The sequence below is a fragment of the Pholis gunnellus genome (genome assembly GCF_910591455.1).
Source record: "Pholis gunnellus genome assembly, chromosome: 6".
NCBI classification, from domain to species: Eukaryota; Metazoa; Chordata; class Actinopteri; order Perciformes; family Pholidae; genus Pholis; species Pholis gunnellus.
Window position 1 is genome coordinate 22,953,452 of NC_136532.1, and position 26,674 is coordinate 22,980,125.

At 42.3% G+C, this 26,674-nt stretch overlaps 1 protein-coding gene across 1 annotated transcript; it reads left to right on the forward strand.

Annotated features, from left to right (window-relative positions):
• Window positions 1-1,462: 1,462 nt before the first annotated feature.
• Window positions 1,463-21,226, forward strand: scarf2 (scavenger receptor class F, member 2). Its single transcript, XM_079161953.1, has 11 exons — window positions 1,463-1,733; window positions 3,870-3,928; window positions 4,018-4,119; window positions 5,239-5,758; window positions 6,301-6,519; window positions 6,952-7,080; window positions 7,427-7,530; window positions 8,897-9,011; window positions 9,353-9,450; window positions 15,895-16,050; window positions 17,436-21,226. Exons 1-11 carry the CDS (start codon window positions 1,624-1,626, stop codon window positions 18,665-18,667), a joined length of 2,844 nt encoding a protein of 947 aa, XP_079018079.1. The 5' UTR covers window positions 1,463-1,623; the 3' UTR covers window positions 18,668-21,226.
• The last annotated feature ends 5,448 nt before the right edge of the window (window positions 21,227-26,674 follow it).

The following is a 26,674-nucleotide window of genomic DNA, read 5'->3' on the forward strand; positions in this document are numbered from 1 at the left end:
ATTGTTAGGCAACAACTTTGGTCCATGTGTACCTCCTGTCAACTGATGTAATTCACATACACTGCAACCCAGGGAACCTGATATGTGTGTGTGTGTGTGTGTGTGTGTGTGTGTGTGTGTGTGTGTAGGTGTGTGTGTGTGTGTGTGTGTGTGTGTGTGTGTGTGTGTGTGTGTGTGTGTGTGTGTGTGTGTGTGTGTGTTAAACATTTCTATAGTCTTTGAAGCAGCATTTCTATAGTCCTGAGTACCTTTCAGCATATATACTGTATATATATATATTGTGGGTTTTGTTATGGATAAGGGATTATCGCCATTGTCATAACATTTTGTGATGGGTGATTTATAACTATATTTTGGTCCTAAACCCCCTTAACGCCCCTGACAATCATATTGTGGATTGTTTCTGTAAGAAGAGAAGATGCACTGTGCCAGAAAAAGGCATTGGACTGGATGTTATAATGCATCTGATTTAATATATACATTTCCCCCCCACTCATTAGCTTCCACTGGTCAGGAGACCTTGCACTTTGTGCAGGAGGTGCCATATGCCAAAATAACTTCGTTGGTGTTAACAGATGGGGGAGCTATTGTCTAACATAGTTAGTACACTGCTGCCCCTCCAACCCACACACATACACACACACACACACACACACACAAACCAAGGCACACACACTCTCCTTGTGCATCAATTAAAAACTTCCTTAAATTATTAAAGTAGTTTAGGCTACTGCAAATACAATCCACATGTACAAATTTGTCATTTTAAAATTGACGATTCACTATGGTTAAAGTACGCAATTATCAATAATGATGATAAAGATATTAGTAGAAATTATCATTATGAAAAAACGCTGTGCTTTTCCTTTATCGCCCGCGTGAACTTGTTGTTTATTAAAATACCAAATTATGCCACAAGTCATTGTTTTAACCAAGGCCACTGAAACAGACCCTGTTGCACACAGGCCTATGTAAATTTGGTGGCGCACGCATGGCGCACAAAGCCAAAGATAGAGTAACAAATCAGGAATTTCCCTCCTGCCACTCCTGAGAGCGCAAGAGAGGACAGAAGTTAAGGATTAAGCGCTTCTCCTCAGAGAGGAACAAACGGAAAGGCAGCTGATTCGCCTCAATATTTTTTTTCCAAGAATATCATCATATCGACACGTTTCCACGCGCGTTGAGGGCATTGTTTTGGAAAAAAACGTTCTTTTTTTAATTTCATTATGAGTCTGTACCAACGGGCTTTGCACGATGGTCTCTTTTAGAAACTTTGGTGGAATAAACTGCGCACTACAGGAAAACAGCATTTATCAAGAATACTGTGATTTTCAAGTTTTGGTTTCCTGACTTATTTCCAGCGTTTTCCTTGGGACTGCTGTCGCTGGTCACTTTTTTTTTAAGTTGCTGAGTTTTTCAATGGCGTAGATGGTTGCAAGGGTTTGTTCAATCATCTTTTTGGGACGGGAAGGGTTTGATATTTACCAAGCAGACACATCTGGATTATGTGCGTGAAAACAAATCGGAGTGTTTAAAAACCAGGGAAAAGCCAGCATCGTCACTTTCCGGAGAAGGGAAATGCGGAGTGGAAACGGCGTCTAGGAGGATGCTGCTGCTTGTACAATGGAAGTGAAGAACTCTTTTGCTGTTGTTGCGGTGGTTTATCTCTTCGTTTGCACCACTTTCAGCCAAGAACTCAATCCCAAAGGCAGGAATGTATGCAAAGCACCTGGGTAAGCATCAGTGCAGAAGAAAGTAGGATTTGAAGCAGCAGTTGTTAATGCAAATCAGCTTGTTTGGAAGTTTCTCTCGTGACATCTTTGCCTCATTCTCCTCAAACTTCTGTTATCTCATTCCTCACGTATTTGAGTTCCTTGAACAATAATGGTGTTTCAGAACTGAGCACACTAAAGACACAAAAAATATTGATATTTTTTGCAGTGTTGGCCTAATGCCTGAATAGCGGTTTTCACTAAATGATTAGACTAGTTGAAATCAACCACTGAATTAATTGTCTAAACTTGTATTTTACGTTCATATCAAGCATTGTTGTTACCACATTGCATATATAATTTCACGGTGAGCTCTTTCTTTTCTACACTTAACGTGTTCCCGGTCCGCTGTACAGCAGGAGGAGGAGCCGTTATAGAAAGCAGCTATACAGATGTGTACATCTGGAACAGGAGTGTGTAGGGGGCGCTCTCATTGACCGTCATAGCGGTCGTGGCACAGTTTGATAATGCACTTTTATTAGTTACCTTTCTTTGTGTGAAGTTTATGAAATGTTTAAAAAGGAGCACATGTTAGTTGACAGTTGATATTTCAAAATAAAGTCAGAGTATTGTATTCCAGGAATCCACATATCTAGACAGCTCTCTCTCTCTCTCAAAAGTTACGGTATCCAAAAAGCATCTCTGGATGACCTCCAGGATTACATCTGAACCTTTTTGAGCGACTCGTGTAAAAGAGAAAAACAAACCCAGGACCACAATTGCTGACTGCAGCATCCAAACTTGTTGGACTGATGTCTATGGATTTTGAAATTGTGTTAGACGAGAAACATTAAATGTATTCCAGGGCTCGTTCTCCAATATGCCATAAAAGATGTTGTGATAATGAACCGTGCGCTAACTAGGCTGTATACCTTTTTGTTTCTTGAAACATAAGCAGTCAAAGTGTTTGGATCTGAAAAGCCACACGCTGCATCTTTTCGTGCGGTCACAATGAAATGTAATGAAGGGCTGCTTTTCAAAAGTTATCTCAGATTGTTCGTTGCTTCACTGGGCAACAAATCGTCATTCACCAGAAACATATCGCCTTTAGTGCTTTGTGAAGTTTCCAGTGTAACATAAATATAGCACTGCATGGCCTCCACTGCTCTACAAGTTTGACATGTTTCCCTCCTTCCAGTATTCAACATTCATTGCAGTGAACTTTCCACTCACCTGTTTTTTCCATTAAGTTTTTATTTTATGACTTGAATGCGATGCTTTCAGCACTGATTCAGAAAAATGGATTTTTGAATCAGTTAAAGTGCAGCTATTGAATTTCTTGGCAAAGGGAGTTGAACAATTCTTTATGTAATAATGAAAGGTAAACCGCAGCGCAAGTGCAGCTATGCTTCCACACGACTAATACATTCTGCCACCTTTCTTTCCGGTGCTGACACGGGTTGGCTGTGTGTTTTTTAAAAAGGGCAACAAGAGCCAGCTCCATACATGTTGACTGGAGTTTGTCAATACAGCACTGCTGCACAAAGCTGAACCCAGTGCCATGTTATGTACATTAAATGGTAAAAGGCTTATTTAGCAATCATCTTCCTTCAACAACAAGTGAAAGCACACAGAACACAGACCTGTGATCTCTACCACGCGCCTATTTTGGCAGCATAAATAACGGCGTTGCTCCCTGCTCATTGACTGAAAGCAAACTGCCATCTTTAAACACTTTAGGGGAAGCTGACGTGTTGCAGGGGCCCCGCAGAGGTCGCAGGCGTGGGAGGAAGAGGAGACGCATCCGTCCTTTCCTGACAGGCCTGAAAACTCAGCTGCAAAATATTGTCTCTGAATATTCACATTTCCCCAAAGGCTGAGGGAGCTTAAAGAAACTGATAAACTACACAGATTCAGGGGTTAAGGGCTTCTAAGTGTACACATGACCCAAATTCAGAGAGTTATACAACCGTGTTCAAAGTTTATGCGTCATGTACAATCCCCTGCATACATTTGCAGCCACATGAATAAGAACTGTGAGATCAAAGAGGCATGAGCTGGGTGCGGATGCTGCTGCTTTGACATGAGTTTATTTCACTGTAGCCAGGTTCCTCCATCATCGCCCTCTCATTCTCAATGTCACAACTTCTTTTCCAGATCACCAGGATTTGTGTGCTGCAGCGGATGGGGGCAGCTAGGGGATGAGTGCCCGACACGTATGTACCGTACAGACATCATTTACCAGTACAGCAGCTCATTGTGCAAGCCAGTTGAATAACACAGGCCTATTCTTTCTTCCCCCAAGCTCTCTGCGAAGGCAACTTCACCTGCAATGAAAATGAGGTGTGTGTCAGGCCGAACGAATGTCGCTGTCGTCATGGATACTTTGGAGCTAGCTGTGACACTAGTAAGGGATTTCCTACATTTTTCTCATCAGCATTTCAACCTTTTGCCTCTCATCTGTGGTGTTAAAGTTCACCTGTTAAATATACAAGTGTTAGAACTAAAACTACAGCACACTGGGGGTCTTTTTTTAGCCATGCTAGAGGTATTGCTCTGTTGAAGGCCACATTGTTCTCTCTCTAAAGGTCACTGAAATATCTATTAGATAGATTGCCAAGAAATGAGCGTGTGTTTGCTAACATGCTAAACAAAGATGGTGGCAGTGGTAAATGTTGTATACCTGCAAAAACATCAGCATTGTTAGCATGGCCGTTGTGATTGTGTTGCCATGCTGCCGTTTAGCACAAAGCTCCGATCTGCCTAGGACAAGCCTCACAGAGCCACGAGCTTGGCTGCAGACCAGCGGTGGCTAAACCTGTTTTGATATAAAGAAAATCACAAGGGTCAAACAATAGAAAATGTGTGAGTGCAAACAGTTACACTGCAAGAAAATACTTGTTTCTAGACCAGAAAACCGTATGTGCCATGGCAAAACAATTTTCTATCAAAATAACTATGCAGCTCTAGTAAACAGTCTAACGTTTTGGCATTACAGTAATTTATTGGTTACATTAATTATAACTATCTGCTGCTCTTAAATTAAATTAAAATGTATTTAACACTTTTAAGCTGTAATGTAACAGAGTGCTCACTGCAAATATTATTATTATTCTTATGTGTATATGTGTAATTACTTAAAGTTCTGTTCATGGGCATAGCGCCCACTTGAAAGACGATGCAGATGTAAGCATAAGATATACATTTGTAAGTCTAATATTAAGATGTAACAAACAGGAGAGGTAGAAATTGTAAAATATTGATAATTCCACAAAAATATATTCAAGTGTTGAAACTAGGATGTGCAATGTACATACAGTCAAATATATTCCAAATAGGCTCAAGCCATGTTCCAGTTTATTTAAAAAATTCACCGCGGGCCATTTAAACACAGGCAGCAGGCCGCAATTTGCCCACAAGCCGTAGTTTGGCCACGCCAGCTGCAGGCTCTTACTATTGCTCAAGGTTATTTGACGAGTCAGAATGTTGTTTCCCATTTCCTGACAAGTGCACTGTCTTTTAACAGAGTGCCCGGCCCAGTACTGGGGCCCTGACTGCAAGGGGAAATGTAATTGTTACCCCAACGGCCAGTGCGACGACCTGACCGGCGAGTGTACCTGCAACCACAATCGTTGGGGACTTAACTGCGAGTATCCTTGCATGTGCCAAAAGGGCAAGTGTGACCGAGAGACGGGCAAATGCACATGTCACCCCGGCATCTGGGGTCCCTTGTGCAACAACAACTGCTACTGCAGCATCAATTCCATCTGCAATGCGAAGACCGGGCGATGTATGTGCAATCCTGGTTGGACGGGGAGGAACTGTGCCATCCAGTGTAACTGCAACAATTCACCATGCGACCAGTTCACGGGACGCTGCCAGTGCCAAGAGGGACTGTGGGGCCCACGGTGTGAAAGTTACTGCCATTGCTTCAAAGGCAAGTGCAACCAAGCGGACGGCTCGTGTACCTGCACGCCAGGGTACCGTGGGAGGTTTTGCAGGGAACCATGTCCTGCCGGGTTCTACGGTCAAAACTGCAGGAACAGGTGGGGCAAAAAATCTTAGCAGAGAGCAAATGCACCACATAAAAAACACAGGAAACATGCAGTTTTACAGATGCCTAATGTTCAATTCCCTTGTCCGATCCATGTAATGGTGTAGCCCTGTGGTTTTAGTCGGAAATAAGATTTGATATATGCTGCAGTTGATAATCCATAAAAAAGATCTGATAGTGTTACTTAATTGAGCAATAATATAGTGATATTTGGGAGTTGGTATTCACATTATCCGGGAATACCAATCATCATCAGAAAACATGTAGAAGCAATTCATGTTAAGTGCTTTACCTTCCATGGACTGTGACATTCTCACGAAACGGTTGCTATAAAATAAAATGAGCTTGGTTAGAGTTCAGTGTTGTTTATCTCCCTCTTTAAACGATCATTAAAGCAACAATTCAAAGCATACAAACAGATTCTGTCCATCTGGTTTCAGATCCGTAAACGGTTTTAGTACATTGAGAAGCCATGTAAACAAGATAAATGACTATAGTTTTGTTCTTTTCCTGTTCTCCTTGGTTGTACCACAGGTGTGGGCACTGTAAAGGCCAGCAGCCCTGTAAGATAACAGAGGGACGCTGCGTCACCTGTGACAGGGGCTGGAATGGGACACGGTGTGACCAGCTCTGCTCCAAAGGCTTCTTTGGCGAAAATTGCCAAGAAGTGTGTCCCTCCTGCAAAGACGGTCACCACTGCGACCACATTCATGGCAAGTGCTCTCACTGTAACCCTGGCTGGATTGGGGACAGGTAAGGAAACACCAAGAGTACAATTTTAGAAATGTGTAAATGAACAGCACTGTATCATGGCAGGTCGCGAAATAGTCACAAAGTGCAATCAGTTGGTTTTTAAATTAAATGCCTTAACGTGACAGAACTAGAGACATAGGATTAAATATCCTGAAAGACTTTTAGGGGGCGGGACGGGAGGCGGAGCACGACTTTCAACTACGAGTCAGCTGTTCGACACAGCGCCTCCCAAAGTTTTGTTGCAGTTTTGTTACTGTGATGAAAAGAAACCTGCAAAACTACACATTTCTGTTGTTCAGTCAGACCTTCATCATCAACATAAAAAACATAATGGCAGTGCCTTTAACAAGTACTACTGTAATAACGCTTTCCGTACTGCACTAATGAGCTTGAAAATGACTGTAATCACCACATTCCTCTTGTGTTTGATAGGTGCGAGGTGCGCTGCCCCAACGGCACATATGGCGAGAACTGTGAGAACAACTGCAGTCACTGTTTTAACGGCATCTGTCATGTTGTCACCGGAGAGTGCTTGTGTGACCCGGGATTTTATGGCACCTAGTAAGTCATGAGACACCTCGTATCCCCGAAAAAAACCCTCACGTTTGTGCATTACAATACATAGTGAAAATGGTTGATGGCTTGCTTATTACTTTTGTCACACGCTTGAATATCTTGGGAATTGAATGAGCGAGCATGTGTTTTGAGGCGTATTTTACAGATACTGATAAAAAAACACTTTTGAAATACAAAAGTGAAATTCCTACAAACTTCCATCAAAGGACACATTTTGCCTGGAACAAATAACTGATCCCATTTATGCCTTTTCTCTTTTTCTGTGTCCTATTTCATGCATCTGTCACTTGGATTGAACATTAAACAGATGTTGTTTTTGTCTGTGCTCAAGCTGCAATATGACCTGTCAACCCGGCCAGTATGGAGTGAACTGCAACCAAACCTGCTCTTGCAATGACAAGAACTGTGATCCTGTGTCTGGTGCTTGCTATCTCCGTAAGAAAATCTCCTTTTCTTTTTAAAGAGCAACCACATGCTTTGTAACTATGGTGTTTTTAAAGAGGTTTCTGTGATCAGCAGTAGTCAGTAACTAGTGTTCTTTTTCAAAATAACGTACTTAATAACGAGACAAATAGTTATTTCCTAGTCGGACTACACGTACCAAAAGACTTATAACCCTCTGAACTGTTTGTCCAAAGAGCCAGATGCCGCGTGTGCTGCCTGTGTATTAAAATGTCTAATAGTTGGCTGTAAGCACAGAGTACCAACAAACACATCTATTCAGGTCAGCCGGTGTAGTGGGAGAGTTAACGTTGCGAGGCCTTGATAGCGTTTCCAGACCCAGACCGGTGTCCTTTTTATGGCTGTGTTTGTTGGCTCTGTTCCTGTCCAGCCAGAGAGAGAGAGAGAGAGAGAGAGAGAGAGAGAGAGGAAGAAGGAGAAGAAATAAAAAGAGAGAAAATATGGGAGAAAAAGAGAACTTGGAAGGGAGACAGAGGGGAAAAAAAGTGCACTGTTTGGAAAGAGGAGATATTTGGAGGCATGCAAGGAGAAGATTAGAGCACAAAGGTAACAGGGATTTTGGCAAGTGGACATGATGGGCGGTGGCAGGCCGGTCAGTGATATCATGAGACCTCGTCACCTGTCCCCAAACCGTTTCCCATTCTTTGTCCAGCTGTGAGCACAGAGCAGTGACAACATGCCACGCCTAGACTGCCCAACAATCCATCTCAGCAGTCTTGACAGCGTAAAGACCCGAGGGCCGCCGCCGCTACTCACCCCTTAACTGATGGCTTGCTTCTCTCCGGGTGTCATCTGTCCTTGCGAGCGTCCATGCTCACGCAATTATAGCACTTATTATCTTTGGGGTGTATCCCACTTGAAGAGGGAGGGGCGCTGATAAATCATCGATGAGTTATGGTGAGGGCCGCGTAGTAAAGAGGGGGCGAGGGGGAGGAAGTTGCTCGCAGGAAATCAGCAGTGAAAAGCGTAAGTGGTTAAATGTCTGCAGGGAGATAAGATTAATAGTGAATTATTTGCAGTGCATTTCAGCCTGTTGCAACATTCCTCAGAGATGCTTCATGCCAAGCAGCCATTGAAAATCAATTGTTAATGTCAACACAGTGCTCTGTCTTTATTATCAAAGCTAACTGGCACATTAATGAAGATTATACAGTTAGCATAACCCTCTCCTCAAGCCATTGGAACTCACTTGTTCGGTAAATCATACTAATTTGCTATATGCCACTGTCTCTAGTGTTAGTGATGACAGAGAGAGAGAGAGAGATTTGTTGAAACTGGCATGAAGAGTTTTGCTGTGCCAATGTGGCACACCCAGACCTCACTGCGTCTCGTCTTTCAGAGCCCAACCAGCGGATGGGCGTGATCGCGGCTGGAACCCTGGTCTCCTTTTTACTGATTGTCCTCCTGTCCCTGCTGTGCTGCTGCTGCCTGTGTCGACACAAAGACGACCACAAGTGAGTGACGGATAGGTGTCTTCTCCTCTACGCTCCGTGACGGGAGGGCTCGAGTAGCTTGCCCTGGTTATAAAAATGGAAGAAAATGTTTTCTTTCTACTCTCTCTCTCTCTCTCTCTCTCTCTCGCAGGAACCTTTGTTTGTTAAATGAATAAATGCATTTAAAAATATTTTAAAGCACTTTTAAATATTGACATTACAGTGCAAGTAGCAATGTGAGCAGCCCCTGGGCCCTCAAAAGAGGCACAGGGCCAGGTTTAATATGCCTCTTTTGAATGATTCATGTGGGTTTCCATGGCGTCATCCCTTTTCAGTCCTAACCAAGACAACTCTACCAACAGCAAAAAAGCCAAGCGGATCCTGTGTGGACGATTCAGCCGAATCAGCACTAAACTCCCCCGTATTCCACTGAGGCGACAGAAACTTCCCAAAGTAGTCGGTAAGCCCCAAAACTCTTTTCTCATATCCCACCGCAGTGCTGCCTGAAGCTGCTGTGTTTCATGTAATCATCTTGCATGTACAGCGCAGTCTGCTAAAGCCGCGTCACTCTTAGCTTTAATTATTAGGCGAATGATATTCACACGTTGACGTGGAGGTTTCGGACGATATGACAACTGTGGTTTCACTGGTAATCTGCGCTTTTATACGTCTTCATCTTAACACAGCGGGGACAATGACACCAATGAAGGGCAGTCAGAGTGTGCATTTTGCTTCAGTGCTACCTTAGTCTTCCTCTTAGATGATGAATAGGGTTGAAAAGTGTATGGCGGCTGCCAGGCGAGTATGGGGTTTCATTTGAAAGGAATGCACTGGTTTTGGAGCCCCTTATTATTCTTGGCACCCTCAAATGCCATGTGTTCATATTATCACAACCCTAAACTGGGGCTTTTTTCTCCCCCCCCCCCTTTCTTTTTTACTCGTTTCCATCGTCTTCTTCCCCAAGAAAACTTTTCTTGGGCCGAGGAGCAGGCTGTGTTATTAAAAGAAGGCCCGTGGTTGTCGGGGGGCCCCGGGTGGTGGTGAGTGACGTGCTATCAAAGGCCGCACTGTTTGGGTGAACGCTGCGGCACTGCTGCTCCATGCGGAGGTCTCGTGGTCTGTGTCAGATCTGTCTGCGGGCCCGGTCTTTTTTCATAACAGACAGAGGAGATATGATGATCTTTTAAACCCCACCAGATGCAGTTTAACATGGCTGCTTTTGTTCAGGGTTCAAAAACAACTTTAACAGTTTAAAAATACACAATTATCTGGATTTCTTTAAAAATTCAACTGTTTCTAGAAGCAGAAAGTCGTCTTGCCCCTAGTAGCTATGTTATGCAACTATACAAATGATTGTTCTTCATTTTGACAAGTTTGCAGCTCCGGGGTAATTGTGTTGTCGGAACAGCAATATTTGTCTGCACTTCTATTTTGAATTTCCAATATTTTCAAGACATGGAAATATTTTTCTAACTGTTCACAGAGTCCATCCGTATTAATGATGCAAATGTTTTTATTTACTATTTCAAGTAGGAGATTAATAATGTTTAGCTAGCATTGACAGAATATAGGGGTGACATTTGCAGTAGTGGTAAAGCAATTAGTCAACTAATTAATTAGTCCACTGACAGAAAGTTAATGTACAGCAACTTTCACGATCAATTTTTTGTAAAAGTCATTTATCAAGAGAAAGAAGTGAAACATTCCTGGGCTCCAGCTTGTTGAAGTTGCTGCTTTTGCCCGTTTGTCATTGTAAACGAAATCCTTGGACTGTTGGTCAGATAAAACAAGGGACTGGGAGTGTGAGTGTGCTCTCGGTTTTCTGACATATAGTTATAAATGATTGATTGTTTAAAAAGTTCTCAAAATGCAATTCAGAGCATATCTATTGCAACCACACAGACCTCAGCATGGCGATGCCTTGCAGCTAGCGCTCCGAAGAGTTCTAACAGTGCAAACAACGGCAACAGCGCTGCCAGAGTTACCCGAGGAGGAACCGAGGGGTGGGCGTTACGCTTCCATGACGACGCTGTCGGCTGGGACGGCGTTATCAGCTATAACTGCTGTATGAGCGCAGTGCGGAGCGCAGGCCACGAGCTAGCCATTGGCACACGTTCACATGCACTAACATACACTGAAAGGCAGATATATTCACTGCAGTGTTGCGCTGCAGTTTCTGATCTTCGCTTCAGCTTAAGCCTCATTATGAAGCACTGTTATTTGATTCTTTAATTAAAAGGGCTCTACTGAAATCAGTGTGCTGTGGAAGAAGTTCATGACCTAGTTTCTTTTTCATGTCTGAGCAGCATGTGCCTCCTCGGTTATCCAGCTGATTCTTTAAGACAGAATCTGTCTCTATTATGCCTCGGTCAAAATACAACACTGGGACAGAGTTTCCTTTGTCGTCACACTGTGGAGTATTAATACGCTTGTTTGTGGAGAGCTTGACCATGTGAATCAATGTGCCAGAGGCATAACAAAGCAACGTCATCTTAGCCAAATGCCTTTACGTAAAAATACTGGGATGTGTTTTCACTGTTAGCAAACCGATAAAAAATACATTTTTATGCTTTTTTTTCTGCATCTTAAAAAAATCAAATAAAAACACCATCTACCTGTCAAATTGGAGAACAGACCTCAATACCAGTCAAAGTCAAATCTATCACCGCTAGTGTTTGTCGCGCTTGTCCTTCCTGGTTTGTCCTATTTCAAATGTTTGCTACTCTGCTTTCTGTTGGGCTGCACACAGAAGAGTGGTCTGCCAACATTTAGAAACTCAAACTCTGACTGGGGCTACACAGTCCTGCACACACGCATTCCAGAGGGGGCCCAATGGGGCTGGAAACAGGAAGTGGTCAATTTTACCCCAGTCCGTGTCAGAACTGTGATTTATCCACACACACCAGGGTCAGTCGCAACAGATGTGGCAACACAAAATGAAAAAAGGAACAAGGGGGAGGTAAGGAAGGAAGACAACAACCTCTGTTAGCATACGTAGCCTCAGAGGAAAAGCAACATGAACACACTGTCACCTATTCGGCCCTTGGCATTACTGAGGCTGTTTGCTTGTAGTTTGGCATTCCATTCTAAGCGTATTTACTCCACGCCCAACAGATTCACGTCTGTCCTGCATTCCTTGCATCCTCTGTGTCCAAATGCTTACCCACGGATTTGAGCTGAGAACAGCGCCACCTGTGTTTCTTTATCTTTATTTTTCCCTGGCAAACTTGGCAGGGATTGCAAATGTGTTTGCAGCAACACTCAACTCCTCTTTCATGCAGATGTGAACTGCCTAAAGAAAACTTGCTCACACCCTGAAGTAATTAAGATGGAACAAAGAAAAAAAAGTCAGCTTGAGTTTTAGGAATATTTGAAAATGAATGCAATTGGTTGTGTCACTGATTGGTTAATAGGCTCCGAGTTGGACATGTTGGATGTCACTTAGTGTACTGCATTGGTATTAGAGAGTATTTCAGGCAGAAACATATTGTTTCTTCTTCTTATTGGCAAGTAATATCCTCGTTCTATGTCCAGATTTCCACAGCTGGACCAGGCATTTGAACTAGCAACCTTCTTGTCCCGGCCCAGCCCTCTAGCCTTTGGACTACCTCTGCCTGTTAACGGATCCCCCCACTGAGCAACTGTGGTGGCGGAGCTCTGCAGCTGGGATGTGTCAATAATGCCCTGTTGTGTGTTGGCCTCCATGTAGGGAGGGATCACAGTGGCGTCCAGTCTGCAGAACAATCTGCCCCGCTAGACCCACAGTCTGGAGGGAGCAACTTTCATGGGCAGCAGTTGTTCATCACGACATACAAGTAATGTCGCAAAATGCCCATGTGTTAGCTTGTTGACCTACTCAACTGAAGTCTTTGCATAGGTTAGCTGCTCTACATTCCTTAGTCCTTCAGATTCTCTGCCTATCTGCCTGCTGCTGACCCTGCACACAGGCAGGAGTGAAGACAGAGAACGCACCCCGTCCTGTTCATTTATTTATTTCTCTCATTGAATTTGAGCAAAATATTATTTTGTCATCCACACCTCTGGGTAAACATTTTGCTGGGTTCTGTATTTTGTTATTAATCTACCACATCCACACAAAGCTGATTTCTTTTTTTGAAGTTAATCCAATCAGAATAGTAGTGAGATGGAAGACTTTGGGGTCATTCTTGTAGCCACTAAAGTCCAACATTAACTACACATGTAGAGAGAACAGGGTGCCATTATTCTTGTAAACAGGATATCCTTAAATAATCACATAAATGGGTGCCCTTGGCTCTACATTCATATTGAAACGCTTGTTATTTTTTTCCCCACTTTTAAACACATCTTGCTTATTGTAGAAATGTTGCACCTGTGTTGACATTATCCACCTTACGAGCAACACAAAGACTTTAGACTGTCAAACTGAAACATGTTGTTTAAAGGTTTTGGTGACTTCTTTTGGATAAATGGAAGAACATCGATCAGTGTAGCAATATAGATTTACCTTCTGTGTCGTATTTCTCATCTCAGTAAGACATTAAAACAGATCTTCCGTGGTAGTAACTTATACAGTTAAAAGCTATCATTTGTAAAAGTAGATAAAACTCAGCTGCCTCAAGGAAAAAACAACAAATCAGAGTCCTTGAAAATTGCTTTGTACAATCATGTCAGTACAACAAAAATATATAGCACAGACACACACACACACACACCTATGAGCCAGTTCTGATTTGACCATGACTAAATAGTTGTGGTTTGAAAATATATTGAAAGTAAGAAAGGCACAAAGAGTAGGAGTATGTTCCCCCAGCCCTATGTTTCCTGAAGCCTATATTTCCTCAGCCATATGTTCCCTAAGCCTATAGTTCCCTCAGTTCAGTAGCTCTGCCAGTGCCATGCCATTGTTACAACATCCCTTTATTCCAAACATGATCAATAGTTTGATTAGTCTGTAAAAGTCCCATTTGTCTAAAAACCTTTTTGGGAAAGCATGACCCTCCTTACTCTGCCTCTGATTGGCTTACCCTGTTATTCTTACCCTAACTCTAACCAATATCATTACTCAAGTCTAAACCAACCTAACCAATGAAAAAGTACTCCCCAGACGGTCTGTTTGTCGTTGGATGTTAATCGCTACATATCTAAAAAAAGTTATAAACAGATTTTAGCATGGGCCAGGGATGATGCTGGGGGAACATAGGTCTGATCCCCGTGGCTGTGGGGCTGGTGGATGGACACAGGATGCAAGAGAATAAACATTAATGCACAGACCGGTTTATGATGAAAAATAAAGCAGATATCTTTAGTTTACATGTTATGGTCAGAATCGGTTTATTGCCAGGAGCGCTTGCAAGGATTTTGTCCTGGTGATTGGTGCATACCAATAAACACACAAATGGAACCTCTAAACAGACCATCTGCCAAAGTAATATGTATTTCAGTGAAATTAAGATCAACATTGTCTTGTTTGTTAACATTTTAAAAGTTAAATGCATATCAAACACTAACAAATGAAGATGCTTTGAGAATGTAAACAAAGCTGTGCAAAATATGGTCCCCATACCCTGATAAAATACAAAGTAAATGCAGCTTTTACAGTTTTAGTGCTTCTACAAGTCACCAAGTCAGCAAAAATCTGTCCGTAGAGAGCTTCTTAATGGCTCATCTTTTTAGTTATAGTCAAACAACAGCGGCTAAGGAGCTAGGATTTGTTCCTGGCCAGGATTCTGGTACAGTTTTAGGGGACTTCTTCCACCTAGGTTTTATTGGAGGCCTAAACAATTGGATCGACCCATGTGTCAGCGGGCATGTAAACAGGAGCATCTGATGTGGTCGGTCATGTCAAGGTAACACCCAGTAGGATTTAAGTCAAAACTCACGCCAGATGGGAAGATCAGCTTGAAGTTTTCCTCGGAAACCACAGCTGTCCTGAGACTGACGGGTCAGCAGAATGCTGCAGTATGTGAAAGGGAGGAAGACAGAGAGAGCGAGGCAGACAGTCAGAGAGAAACATACACTTGACCTACATATTGTTACGGGAGAGGATTCTATGGAAGATGACGAAAGAACCCATTTGCAAACACCTAAATACTAAAAGATCAGAATAAGAGATGATATGACATCACCATCGCTGCAGTTTAACTCCATATTTTATTTGTAGATATTATACAATACATTGCTTTTGTAATGACAGAGTCTCCATTATTAAAGGAATAGTTCACATGTTGGGGAATATGCTTCTTGTGTACAGGCTAGCAGGTGTATATACTGTACTACAAGTTTCTTTTTGTTTCTTTCTGTCTTTATGCTAAGCTAGGTGAAGTTGTACGTATTTGCTTTTCTAATTAATGAGATGACATTGGTATTGATTTTTTCATCCCACTCTCGGATAGAGACGCATATTTCCCAAAATGCTGAATTATACGAATAAAGAAAATGCCATATTTTCACTTTCATTTAATTCATTGATATAGAGTGTGTGCTTTCACATCTCGTTTATTGAGAACATAACACTGATAGTTCACATACTCCTCAATAATCTATTTATTCATTAATGAATGAATTTCTTTGTTGTTTGGGTCAACAAGTAGCTGAAGACCCGATAGCTATGGCTTAAATACGTATTTCTCGTACGATTGTCAGAATGCTGTTTCTTGTTTGTCTTTTAACAAAACTGCAAAATGAATAAATAAATAAAATATATCTACATTTGCTTACAAAAACCCATAATGTCGGAGCCTTTGTGAACTCAAATTCAAAACCAATTAAAAAGCACAGTTTTTCCACAGACTCAATTAAACCAACACTTTCTACATCTCTGCAGCAGTTGTGAGAGTGAGTGAGAACAGACTGTTGTTCTTGTAACATGGTACAATACCCTCTGGCTGACCTTTTGGCTTCTGCGTTTGTTTTCTGTTCTCAGTAGCACACCACGACCCAGAGAACACCTTCAACTGCAGCTTCATCGAGCCCCCCTCGGTGGCTGAGCAGCCTTCCCCCTCCTCCTGGTCGTCCCAAGAGTCTTTCTCTTCCTATGAGAGCAGAGACGAGGGGCCAGTTTACTGTTTGCCCCACGAAGGTGAGTCATCGTTAGAATAAATAAACAGTTATCTAGAATGACGCACATAAATCCCTAATTTGTCTTTGGCATGGGGTCTTTACACACACACACACACACACACACACACTGATAGACACAGTGAAGAAGTCAAGTTCCCCAGTGTGACCGTTGAGTGACTCACCCGCTTCTGTAAATCTCATTATGGAGATAGTTTCTTTATCATATGCCATCTAGACCCAGGTTTTGCTTCGAGAACAAGGCGAGTATAAACAGGAAATGGATTGGTCAAGTCAGCACATGGCCCAAATCCAAACAGTGACTAACTCCTTGAAGTTTGATGGAAAACACCCGTTCCGTCAGTTTCTATTCTGGATGTCTGACAGTGCAAGTCAGGTTTTGTTTTGGGGGATTTTTTGTGCGTGCTGAGTGATTGATGTTTTTTTTAGTGCTCTCTTTCTAGTTTGGTGTAGTTCTCATTCTTCTCATGAATGGTCCAAGGCCTTAGAAACAATTGATTTTGAGTAAAAACCCTCGGGCACAAAAGTTAGAATGGCACTGATAGGATCTGTCGCATTGGAGCCACTCCAGTCCCAAGTATGTGTAAATAAATTAGCAAATTAAGTGGTACATGTATCAGTCTTTGAATCATGTGTGTTATTGCTTTTCTAGTGGAAGTGAGTTGCTGCTATTTGTGAAGGTAACAGATAAATCACATTGTTAAGATTTAAAGGCTGCAACCCAGTCGCCCGAATAAAATGTTGGCATTGTATGTTTCTGCAAATCACGGATATGTTGAATCTCAACATTTCTGAACCAAAAATAACTTTCATATCAAGATTTTTAGATAGTTAGTTAAGTTGAGTAGAAGATCCTGGTAGTCCTGTATTTGACTTATCCATCCACTCCATACTCCTCCTTACATGGTCTTTGATTAAACCCATAAATCAGGCATTAAAGTCTGTATGGCATCAACTGAGAAAGAAAACCTCAACTGAAACAATCTTTTTATTGATATAAAGCAGTCTCATACGGTGTGCTCATAGCAGGGTAATGACAAATCTAGAATTCAGTTTCATAGTTGCACAAGTAGAGAATGAGTAATGTCAGTGACACAAACAATATCTACAATATCGAAAGTTGACTAACATTACAAACATTAGCCTCTATAAGCCAGTAACTAACCAGGCCAATGTACAGTATTGCTAAGCAAATGCATAAGTGTCATTTTGCCATGGTTACATCGTATTGCTTATGAATTTAACTTTTTATTTTATAAAGAGAGAATGTGTTACTTCTTCTGTCAATTGCATGATCTCACTTTCATTGATCACTTGTAAGGATATTTAAATAATCAGATTATCTAATCTTGGACTAATACCTGTTGGTCTTCTAATGATCCACAGAATCTATAAATGAAAGCAAAGAGAAGGGCAGCCCCAGCCCACCAACGGAGAAGCCAGAAGCTGATGAGGATGATGCAGGGGAATACACCTCCCTGAAAGACACGAGTTTCACAAAACCAGAAGGCAGCGAGCAGCCCCTGCTCAAGTCCTCTGACAGCGAAGGCTCCACCAGTGGCTCTGAATCCACCACTGCGGCTCTCTACGCTCGCATCGCTCGCCTCTCCAAGCAGTCTAAGGAGGACGATGGCAGCGGCAAGGATGGGGATGGCACTCCTACACCAGAGGCCAAGCGCAACGGAAAGCCTCCACCATCACCTGGCAAGCCCAAACCACGCCCACCAGACCCGTCCACTAAGCCCAAAGTATCGTGGATACACGGCAATACTACAGGGTCTCCCCAGCCAGAGCAACAGGGGCATGGGGGATTGAAGGCACTTGCTGTGCCAAAGGAGAAAAACAGGAGCTCCAGCGATGGTTCAGCCAAGAGCGAGGAGCGGCCGAAAATGAAGGAGAGGAGTCGTGAGCAACAGAAGAAACAAGAGGTGAAGGAAGCAGACGTCAATGGCTCTCCCAGCAAACACAAACCTCTGCGAGGTAAGAAGTCTGGGGACGAGCACAGCAGTCCCAATCACATGGAGCACATCAATGGTGTGGTTCATAATGCCCTCAAGAAGATAAGTAACTTCCACAGCTCATCATCTGAGAAGAAGGGTGCTGAAAGTCCAAAGGAGACCCCCAAGGAGCCACCCAAGAGCCCCAAGGTCATTCACCCTCATATGAACTCTGAGGCTGCCACACTCCTGGCTGCTCAGCTCAAGGAGAAAACCCAAAGCATCAACAGGAACGAGGGGACCGGTCTGACGAAGACCAATGGGCTCTCCACACCCAAGGGAAACCGGGAGAAGCCAACACCTCCACAGAAAGCCAAGAGGAACCCCTCCAGTGGATTGAGCCAGCAGGGCTCCACCAAGCCCCTGCTGCCCACCTCGAGCAGCCTCCAGAAGATGGTGGCACCCGTCGCCACTGACCTCGGGACCCCTGAAGCCAAGAGCCCGGAGAAGCAGGACTTGAACGGCTCAAGGGCAGGGGACCCGATGTTTGATCCTACACCAAAGAAGACTCCCATGAAAAAGCCACCCAGGAAGAAAGGCAAGGAGGTTACTTTGGATACATCGGAAAGTAAAACACCCCAGCAAAAGACAGCCATAATGCCACCACAGGTAGTGAAATAAATGTTCTTAAAGACACATTTTGTGATGGATACCAAAGAGACTAAAATGGATTTGTTGGAAGGTGAACCTCGTAGTTTTTCAATCAAGGAATTTAAACATTTTGTGAGTGTGCTGCGACTCCAGGACCAGTCAAGAGTGAGAAATGCTTCTAAATCAAGGGTGCAGTTGAGTCGTATTGGTGAGTTGTATTATAATGACCTCTATACACCATTGTAATTCATTTCAAGAATCCCTTTTTGTGTAACGACTATGTATCAAGCTCACACCACAACCTGTGGCTATGCCGGACACAACAGAACAGTGGTTCACAGACATAATCCATAGTTCATTCATCTCTATCCCTCTGCAGTATGTCCACCACTATTTTTATAAATGGATTGCTTTTGGGGTTCCATAACTGTAATTTGCTAAGGTGTCAGAAAAATAGCTATTATTTTATGCACACTCTCCAAAGGTACTAAGGGTACTAAAAATAACAAGAGCAATTAGATCCTCTGGGTATTGCAAGCTATTTTGTTTTGTTTTTTGTTTTGTTTGTGGGCCAACATGCATAAATACAGTTTTATACCTTAAGCTACCCTCCTCATTCTTTATGTCAAGGCTATTCTTTGCAGTAGAAGGTCAACTTAATTATGTCAATGAAGAGCAACACTTTTTGTTTGGCACATTTCTTAAGCAAGAAAGCGCCTTTTATTTCCTTCTCTATTTTTCTACTATAGCAAGTTTCAGGTTGACCTACCACATTATAAAGAATGCTTCTCTCTAATAAACTAAATCTGGCACTCCAAAGTATGAAAGTTATGTTACATTTAGGACTTAATGGTCACTTTGAAGAGCTTTAGCGTTGGTCTCAAGGCTTTTACCTACAGAAATGTTACATTGTTTTATTTAAAGTCTTAGCCCTCTTTTGTCCAACTCTGTCAGACATGGTGTTTCAGAACCCATTCAAGCCCTTTGATCTTTCTACAAAAAGGGCTGTTTCAAACCTCTTTCATACTTCTGCTAACACCAAATCACCAGAATGTGCTCTTGCTGTACGTTTTATTTCGTCAGTTAAACCACTAAACCAAAAAGGAAATCCCAAGGTATTCTATGTCCTCACTTTATGTCGTGCTTGTAAATCACTTTAATTAAACTCACACACTTTCTCTGTAATGGAGCAACATCTGCATTTTTTTTCATGCTGTATTTAAGAAAAACATACTGCATATCCCAACAAATCAGATACAATAGATAGTTTAGTTGAAGTAATGACTCTTAGAAGTATTCTCTACCAATCTGACCACAGAAGGAGACTACCGTGTGTCTTCATCTGTTTTTTTTTACTTTTGTCGAGAAACTAGGGCAACAATATTGCCAACTGAGCTACTCCCATTTCACATGTATTTGTTTATGCCATCGGGTGTTGTGTAGGAAAAAAATCCTGCCAAGGATGTTTTGTCCCTTAAGGATCGTGTTATCTTAAACTAGTAGACTCGTGCTGAAGTAACAGGGTGTTTAATTTCATTTTTTTTAGGATGAGACTGTAAGGCTAAATGGTACCGTGCCTCGAGTATTAAAATGTGCCTCAACTGTGGATCAGTTTAAGCAAAAGAAGCCATGTTTTCCTAAATGTTGATCCTAAAATATGTAAACCAAAAAGAGTAGCGGGTTGGGATTCTTAAATTTGAGGAAAAAAGCCTTTTATTTCAGTTGTTGGTGGATAGCTATTTGGAAAGTAGCATTCAAAACATGAGCTATGAACAATGGATGACAGGTAGTGTGTTAACATGCCGTTGGTATGTTTTGGGCTGAAGAATATATCACATTAACACAGCTAATTTGAAAAATTGTCTTGTTTTTTTTGTGTTTTATCAAGGTACAACTCATTTTGGTTATTTTTTCAACTTGTATACATTGTGTACTTTTTTTATTATCTTTGTAAGCTGTGCTTATATGACTTTTTTAGTTCTTCTGTTTTTCTTGGTGTCAATGAACTGGCTTTCATGTTGTTTTTGCTTTTTTTTTGATATGTTGCTTATTTTGAGCTCTGAAGCAAACCTACAGTATGAGTACTTTCCATCTTGTAAAGTTTACATTGGCTTTGTTATTGTTCTCTGTTGATGTTATTGTTTGTGTAACACTTAACTGCATGACGCAGAGTGTAGTTATATGGCATTAATAGCTCCACCGGAAATCTGTAACCTTGTTCCCTCTAGTTGTTATTATTGCCTCCCATAAAACAAAGACAAACTCATACAGAAAGGATTGTACAATACTACTATGATACCACTGTTGAAACAATTGCATATACTCAAACCATAACATTGTGTAATTATGAAGTGGCAATTTTTATCTGACTGGCCCATGCCTGTTTTTATTGGCGTACAGTGCATTTTTTGTAAAGAAGGGCCTGAAAAGCTGCAAAAACGTTACCAACTGTAAGGTATATTTTGTTTTTTGTGGTTTGTTTTTGGCAACTTTGATTTCCATTTTGTGTATGGTCATTCAATTTGTGTTTCCTCATTTACTTCTTTGGAATAAAAAAGCAATACATGTAGCTCTAGTCAAACCAAAATTAAAAAATCCGTCATTATTTCTATAAATGTCTTATTCCAGCGTACAATCAACTAGAACAACACTATGGTGAAAAGGCAGGTATTGGGTAATACACATAAATATCTTATAGTATTCATACGGATGCTGGTTGATATTTGACCCTTTCCTGTGACTCTGGGCTGCTGGGCTGCCGCGTCTCAGGGACGAGGAGTCATTCGGTCACAGCGGCTCTTCAAAGAGCCTGAGGGAACCAGGGAACTGTTCATTTGACTCCTTCAGGATGGGGGTGACAAAAGGCTCCTTTCATGAGGGGAAAAACAGTGGAAACTCTGTGCTAAGGAGTTAATCACGCGCTGCATATGTGTCCTCTTTTGGCAGGGAGAAGAGGGGTAGAGCAGTACTGGGCCACAAGGCAATGAAGGAGCATGAATGGATGGATGGATGGATGGATGGGTCATGTGATGGGTAATTGGAAGCAGAAGGCGAAGCAGCTTTGTTTTAGGTTTTGCTCTTTTGACATGGTGATCTACTTGCTGTGTATATGTGTGGAGATTGTACATAAATGTTGAGTTGTATTAAGATTTTTTCAGAGCTGTCAGGGACTTGCATATTGTGATTGATGATAACGCCAAATGGATGCGGATAAGACCTTTTAGAGACCATTCTAAGAAGATAAAAAACATTGAAAAGTTCTACCTTTCCTTGTTTTTTTTTAGGGCAGGTTAAACTACCGAATAATTTCCATCGGCATAGCCATAGCTGAAGGGGTGGCAATAACGTTGTTTCCAACAATATCGTTGGTCCCCAAAACACATTGTTTGTTTGTTTATTAATATTGTTCTTATGAAACTAATGACATTCCCACCAGCATCCGCAGCATTTTATGTTTAGGGCAAACACCCGAAAGTAAGATGGGGAACACGGTGAAGACAATAACTGCTAAAGTTTATAATGAACATGCTCCATTTAGCTCAAATGACCACAGAATGTTTTCTTGCTCTGTTTTGGATCTTGTGTTGAGTCTGACTCACCCACCACAACCTTGATGTCTCCAAATCAATCTTCCTTTGAATTTGACAATTTCACATACAGACTGTCAGACAACACTACCCCCCCAACCAAACACCCCCCCACCCCCACCCTAAATCATTCAATTTTTCATGTGACCATGGCTTGAAGTCTGATTCAATGCCAGGATGACGAGGAATGTTGACACAACTGCCTCCGTCTGCCCGTCCTCAACTCGCAGATGGAGAAGATACTCAGCTGAGCATACCAACACATGTTCTCTGGCTTTTCATCCTTCACATTCACATGTTGTGAGAAAGTCACAGCTTGGGAAATGTGCATTGCGTGTCGCCACTGCGCAGCATTTCAGGATAAGCTGTGTTGATGTAGCATGTGTATGACTTGTGATGGATTTCTGTGCCTGCTGCTTTTGATGTGTTTAAATGGGAGTGGCCTGTGTATGATTATGAAACCTGGCCTTTTCATATCCCCTCTGCAGTTGGAGTAATATTTTGCTTGTTGCATTGACTTGGTATTGAAGGTTCACGTGTGGAACATAAATTCGCTGCGACGCTGCAACACAAAAGGAACACAAAGGGGTCGACCATATAGGATAATGCAAAACTTGGTCAGTGTTAGGAGTGTGGGATCGGGGGTTCAATGACATGTGGGCTGCCAGTCTAAACATGACTTGGAGCAGGGACTGCTCTCAGTGTGCCAAGTGGAGGCTATAACACTCAGGCCCTATGAGTCAGCCAAAAGCCCTGGACTCAGAAAACCTATTCCAGTCCCTGTGTTTCCATGGCAACGGGAACAGATTGGAGCCACATCTGGTAGCCATTTCAGTCCCTGCGAGAAGAGGAAGAAAGAAATTTATGAGTGAGGGGGGAAAAGACAAATATTTTCTGCAATGCAAAGCAGAAAGAAAGGGGAGTCGAGTTACACTTGAAAGGGATTGAAAATATGAATTCTGCCGAGGACTCGGTCAAGAGCAGCTTTTCGGTGCCCATGTAAGTTCTGGATAATGGGTTAAGCTTTACTCCGTGTGAGTTGAAATCTTGTAAGAGGCATTCAGTGGAAAGCAACGTCTATTAGCGTGCATGGATAGATGTCCTCGAGAAACAAAGCCAGGATTTCATGTGGTCATAGAAAGCCATTTCTTCTGTGCAAATCCGCTTATTTGTTTTGAAAACCTATTGCTGAAATGTTTGCAAGTCTCCAAGATACGATATTTCTTGAAAAACCACAATGTAACCGAGTCTGAGGTTTTTGACGCTTACAATTGAAGAGTAGCTTTTTCTTCTGGTGTTCAAACCACCGACTCACTGTCTGACATAGATGCGTGTCTGCTGCAGCACGTTTTTTTTCCCCCCAAAAAAGCGCTCATATCCCTGGCGGATTCTCTGCATCTGAAACGAGCAGAGGAGATTTGAAAAAGCTGTTTTTTTTCTCTCTTATCCCTGTCGACGCGCTGTCTGCGAGAAACACCGTCTAATTGCAGTCCTCCTCACACGTTAAATGTTGTTTCTCAGCGCTGTGGAAATGCAGTAACTATGAAATGACATTTACTGGAAATGGAGCCGGTGCTTTTCTTGAGCCAAAACCACTGAGAACTGAGGTCAGCGCACAACCAGAATTGGGAAGAGAAGGCAGCACCAGCATCAAATGTGTGTTTATAGATTTCCAGTGACATCTGCTCACATTATAATAGACCCGAAACTCCCTTGCAAGGCCACCGACCAAGAAAAGCAGCTCTTAATTAAGAGCAACCACACAAAAACCCGACAACCCGACCTCCCAAATAGATGCTCAGACAAACAAAGTTTGTAAACGAGGTCAAAAGAGCTGAAACCCAGTTTGGGATGGACACACTTGTCAGTGATACCGTAAACTGCTATTTATTTGAGGTCCACTTACTTTGAGTCATCCGTGACATGTCAAACTACTTTGAGATGGACCCATGCATCATTCTAGCAGTGTCCGGACGTAGAGCTTCTGGAACACACATACACACAGTTTTCATCTTGACAAGTTCTGTAAATTTGGAAATGGAAATGAATAGAAATATCCAGAAATGTATTTAAGCAACAGTTGCGTTTTCTATCCAGATGGAGATTTTTCTCTCTCTTTTTTTCCCTTTTCTTTCACATGAGGGGGTGTGCAAAAAGTTGTCTGGGGCTTCAAATTGCCCTGGACTTTTCCCTCTTTGTCAGCATAATTCTATGGAATGAGTATTAGTGGGGAAGATTTGGATGGCTAACAGAAAGCAGATCAGTCCGATGCTTTTTCTTCCTTTCCTTTCTCTCTTTTCCTTTCTCTCTTTTAAACTCTCATGTTTTTTTCATGTTTTAGCTTATTTTCCCCCTTCCTCATTCACTCCTTCCTCCCTCCCCCCTTCCTTTATTCCCTCACACACCCATCCATCCGCTATCTGTGCAGTAAAGTGGGACTTCAGACTTCATAATGTGGCTTGAGGTTTCAGCTTTCACATAATTCCACAGGCTGATCCAACGGGGTTTTTTTTCCCCTCATTGCTTCTCACTCACTCCAACCCGGAGCAGCGGAGAGAGAGGGCGAACGCTGCTGCCTTATTCCAGATATTGAGACGGAAAACGATCACAAGACCAAATGTGTCTGCCCAAACCCAAGGAAAATAAGCAGATGGCTTATGTTTTCATGCACTGAACCCCGACTGTCCCGACAATCAGGCCTGTCTGCGACCGACGAACTGTAGCTTACAACAGCTTTGTTGTTCGAGACGCAAACTTACACTCCAAATATTTTTTTGCCAAAACCAGTCTGAGAAACACATGTCGATGCGGAGTTTTCTCCTGCAAGAACATTTCCCTGTTTTTCAAACCGCATCAGATTTGCTTTATGACTCAGAGGCCATGCGGGTCAAGTTTATTCACACCCTTCTTATCCACGGCCTATGTGGTTGGACTCAATTTGATAGCAGCCTAACAGAGGCTGCCTTTGCTTTTATATAGATGCCAGGATATATTTTTTGTGCATGCAGTTGGTATGCACTGGCTGTGTGCTGGTGTGTACCCGACCCTTACAGCCCTGTTCTACTTCACAGGACAACACTGGAGCCATTATGGGGAGCCATGTGTTTCTGATTACCCAGACACAGATTAGAGGGAGGGGAACAGCGGTTGCTGTCTGCTGGCCCCCCGGCTCCACTGATGTGGCCAGCAACTGGGCATCCATCGGTGCAAATCTCTTCGCCTCCTTCCCACCTCATGCGCCAAACCTTCACGTCCGCTATGACGTCACTACGAGGCCCAACTATCGCCTTATCCTGTTCCCTAATTTAATTATGGAAACACTTGAATCTTTGTCAGTGAAATGATTCCCACTTGACCTACATATTGTACAAAAAGCAGAAAACTCTCACCGCTATATTCTTGAAAATGAGCTCTCGTTGCTAAATTGTAAACACGGTTGTAGCTCTCGCATGTGATCACAGAAGACGTGGATTGAGCTTTTTGTTGCTTCAGCAATGTGATACTTATTTGACCTACACAGGGAAACCTTTTTGAGTTGCCCCCCTCCGGGGAGGCAAGTCAGGGTCAGCTGCAGAGCAGCGTCACAGAGACGGTTAGGCATCAATGATTTGCAGGACACTTTAGCATGGTGACTGTATGCTAGCAAAGCACCTGGACCCAGATTGTTACACTGACGGGACACTAGCTTTCAAAAGCACAAGTCATTTCTTCACATCAGTATCAGTGTATACATATATAAATATTACATCCCAAACATCAGAAGTGATACATAAAATGAGTGAAGTGAATCCTTTAAGGTGTTGAATAAAAGAATTCAGAGCATAAGTGATTGAGGGATTGCCTCACACACCTGTTGACTTTGAGACGATGGAACCGCATTTCTGGGTTTTAGGACTTTCGTGTTTCAATCAAAAGTCGAAAGCAGTTCATCTCTTATAAAATATACAATCATTGTTTTAGGTATGAATATTCATATCTGCAAGTGGTGGAAGGAGTATTCCTTAGTTTTGGTAAATAAGCTTATTCGCTTTCTTGCTGAGGGTCAGATGAGATTCCACCCTGGGGCTAGCAGCAGGTTAGCTTAGCATAACGCCAAGGGGAAACAGCTAGCCTGGCTCTCTCCACGGGTAAATATGGCAATTCACAGTTATACGTGGGATCATGTACTTCATCATCAATCATCTTGGCAGAAAGCTAATATTTCCCAAAATGCCAAAACCATTCTATTGTAAGTAAGTTTAGAGAGACTTCTTAGATTGTGATATTACTTTAAGTACATACCTATTATGGCCAACATGTATTTAAAGTATCTAACCATAATTGTTGTATCTGATTGAGGAGGAGCTTATTGTAATTACTTGTAGGCTGTAACATTAGTAAAAAGCTTCAGCCTTTTCTCACCTTCCCCAACAACACAACAAAGACCCTGTAAACAAGGTCAGTGGCAGCA

What these genes read in the sequence shown, in the direction of transcription:
- scarf2 (XM_079161953.1), top strand. Translation starts at nt 1,624, where the DNA reads ATGGAAGTGAAGAACTCTTTTGCTGTTGTTGCGGTGGTTTATCTCTTC. An exon ending in CCTGGCTGGATTGGGGACAG is followed by an intron (nt 6,520 to 6,951) that starts GTAAGGAAACAC and finishes TGTGTTTGATAG; the next exon opens with GTGCGAGGTGCGCTGCCCCA. An exon ending in CGACACAAAGACGACCACAA is followed by an intron (nt 9,012 to 9,352) that starts GTGAGTGACGGA and finishes CTCTACCAACAG; the next exon opens with CAAAAAAGCCAAGCGGATCC.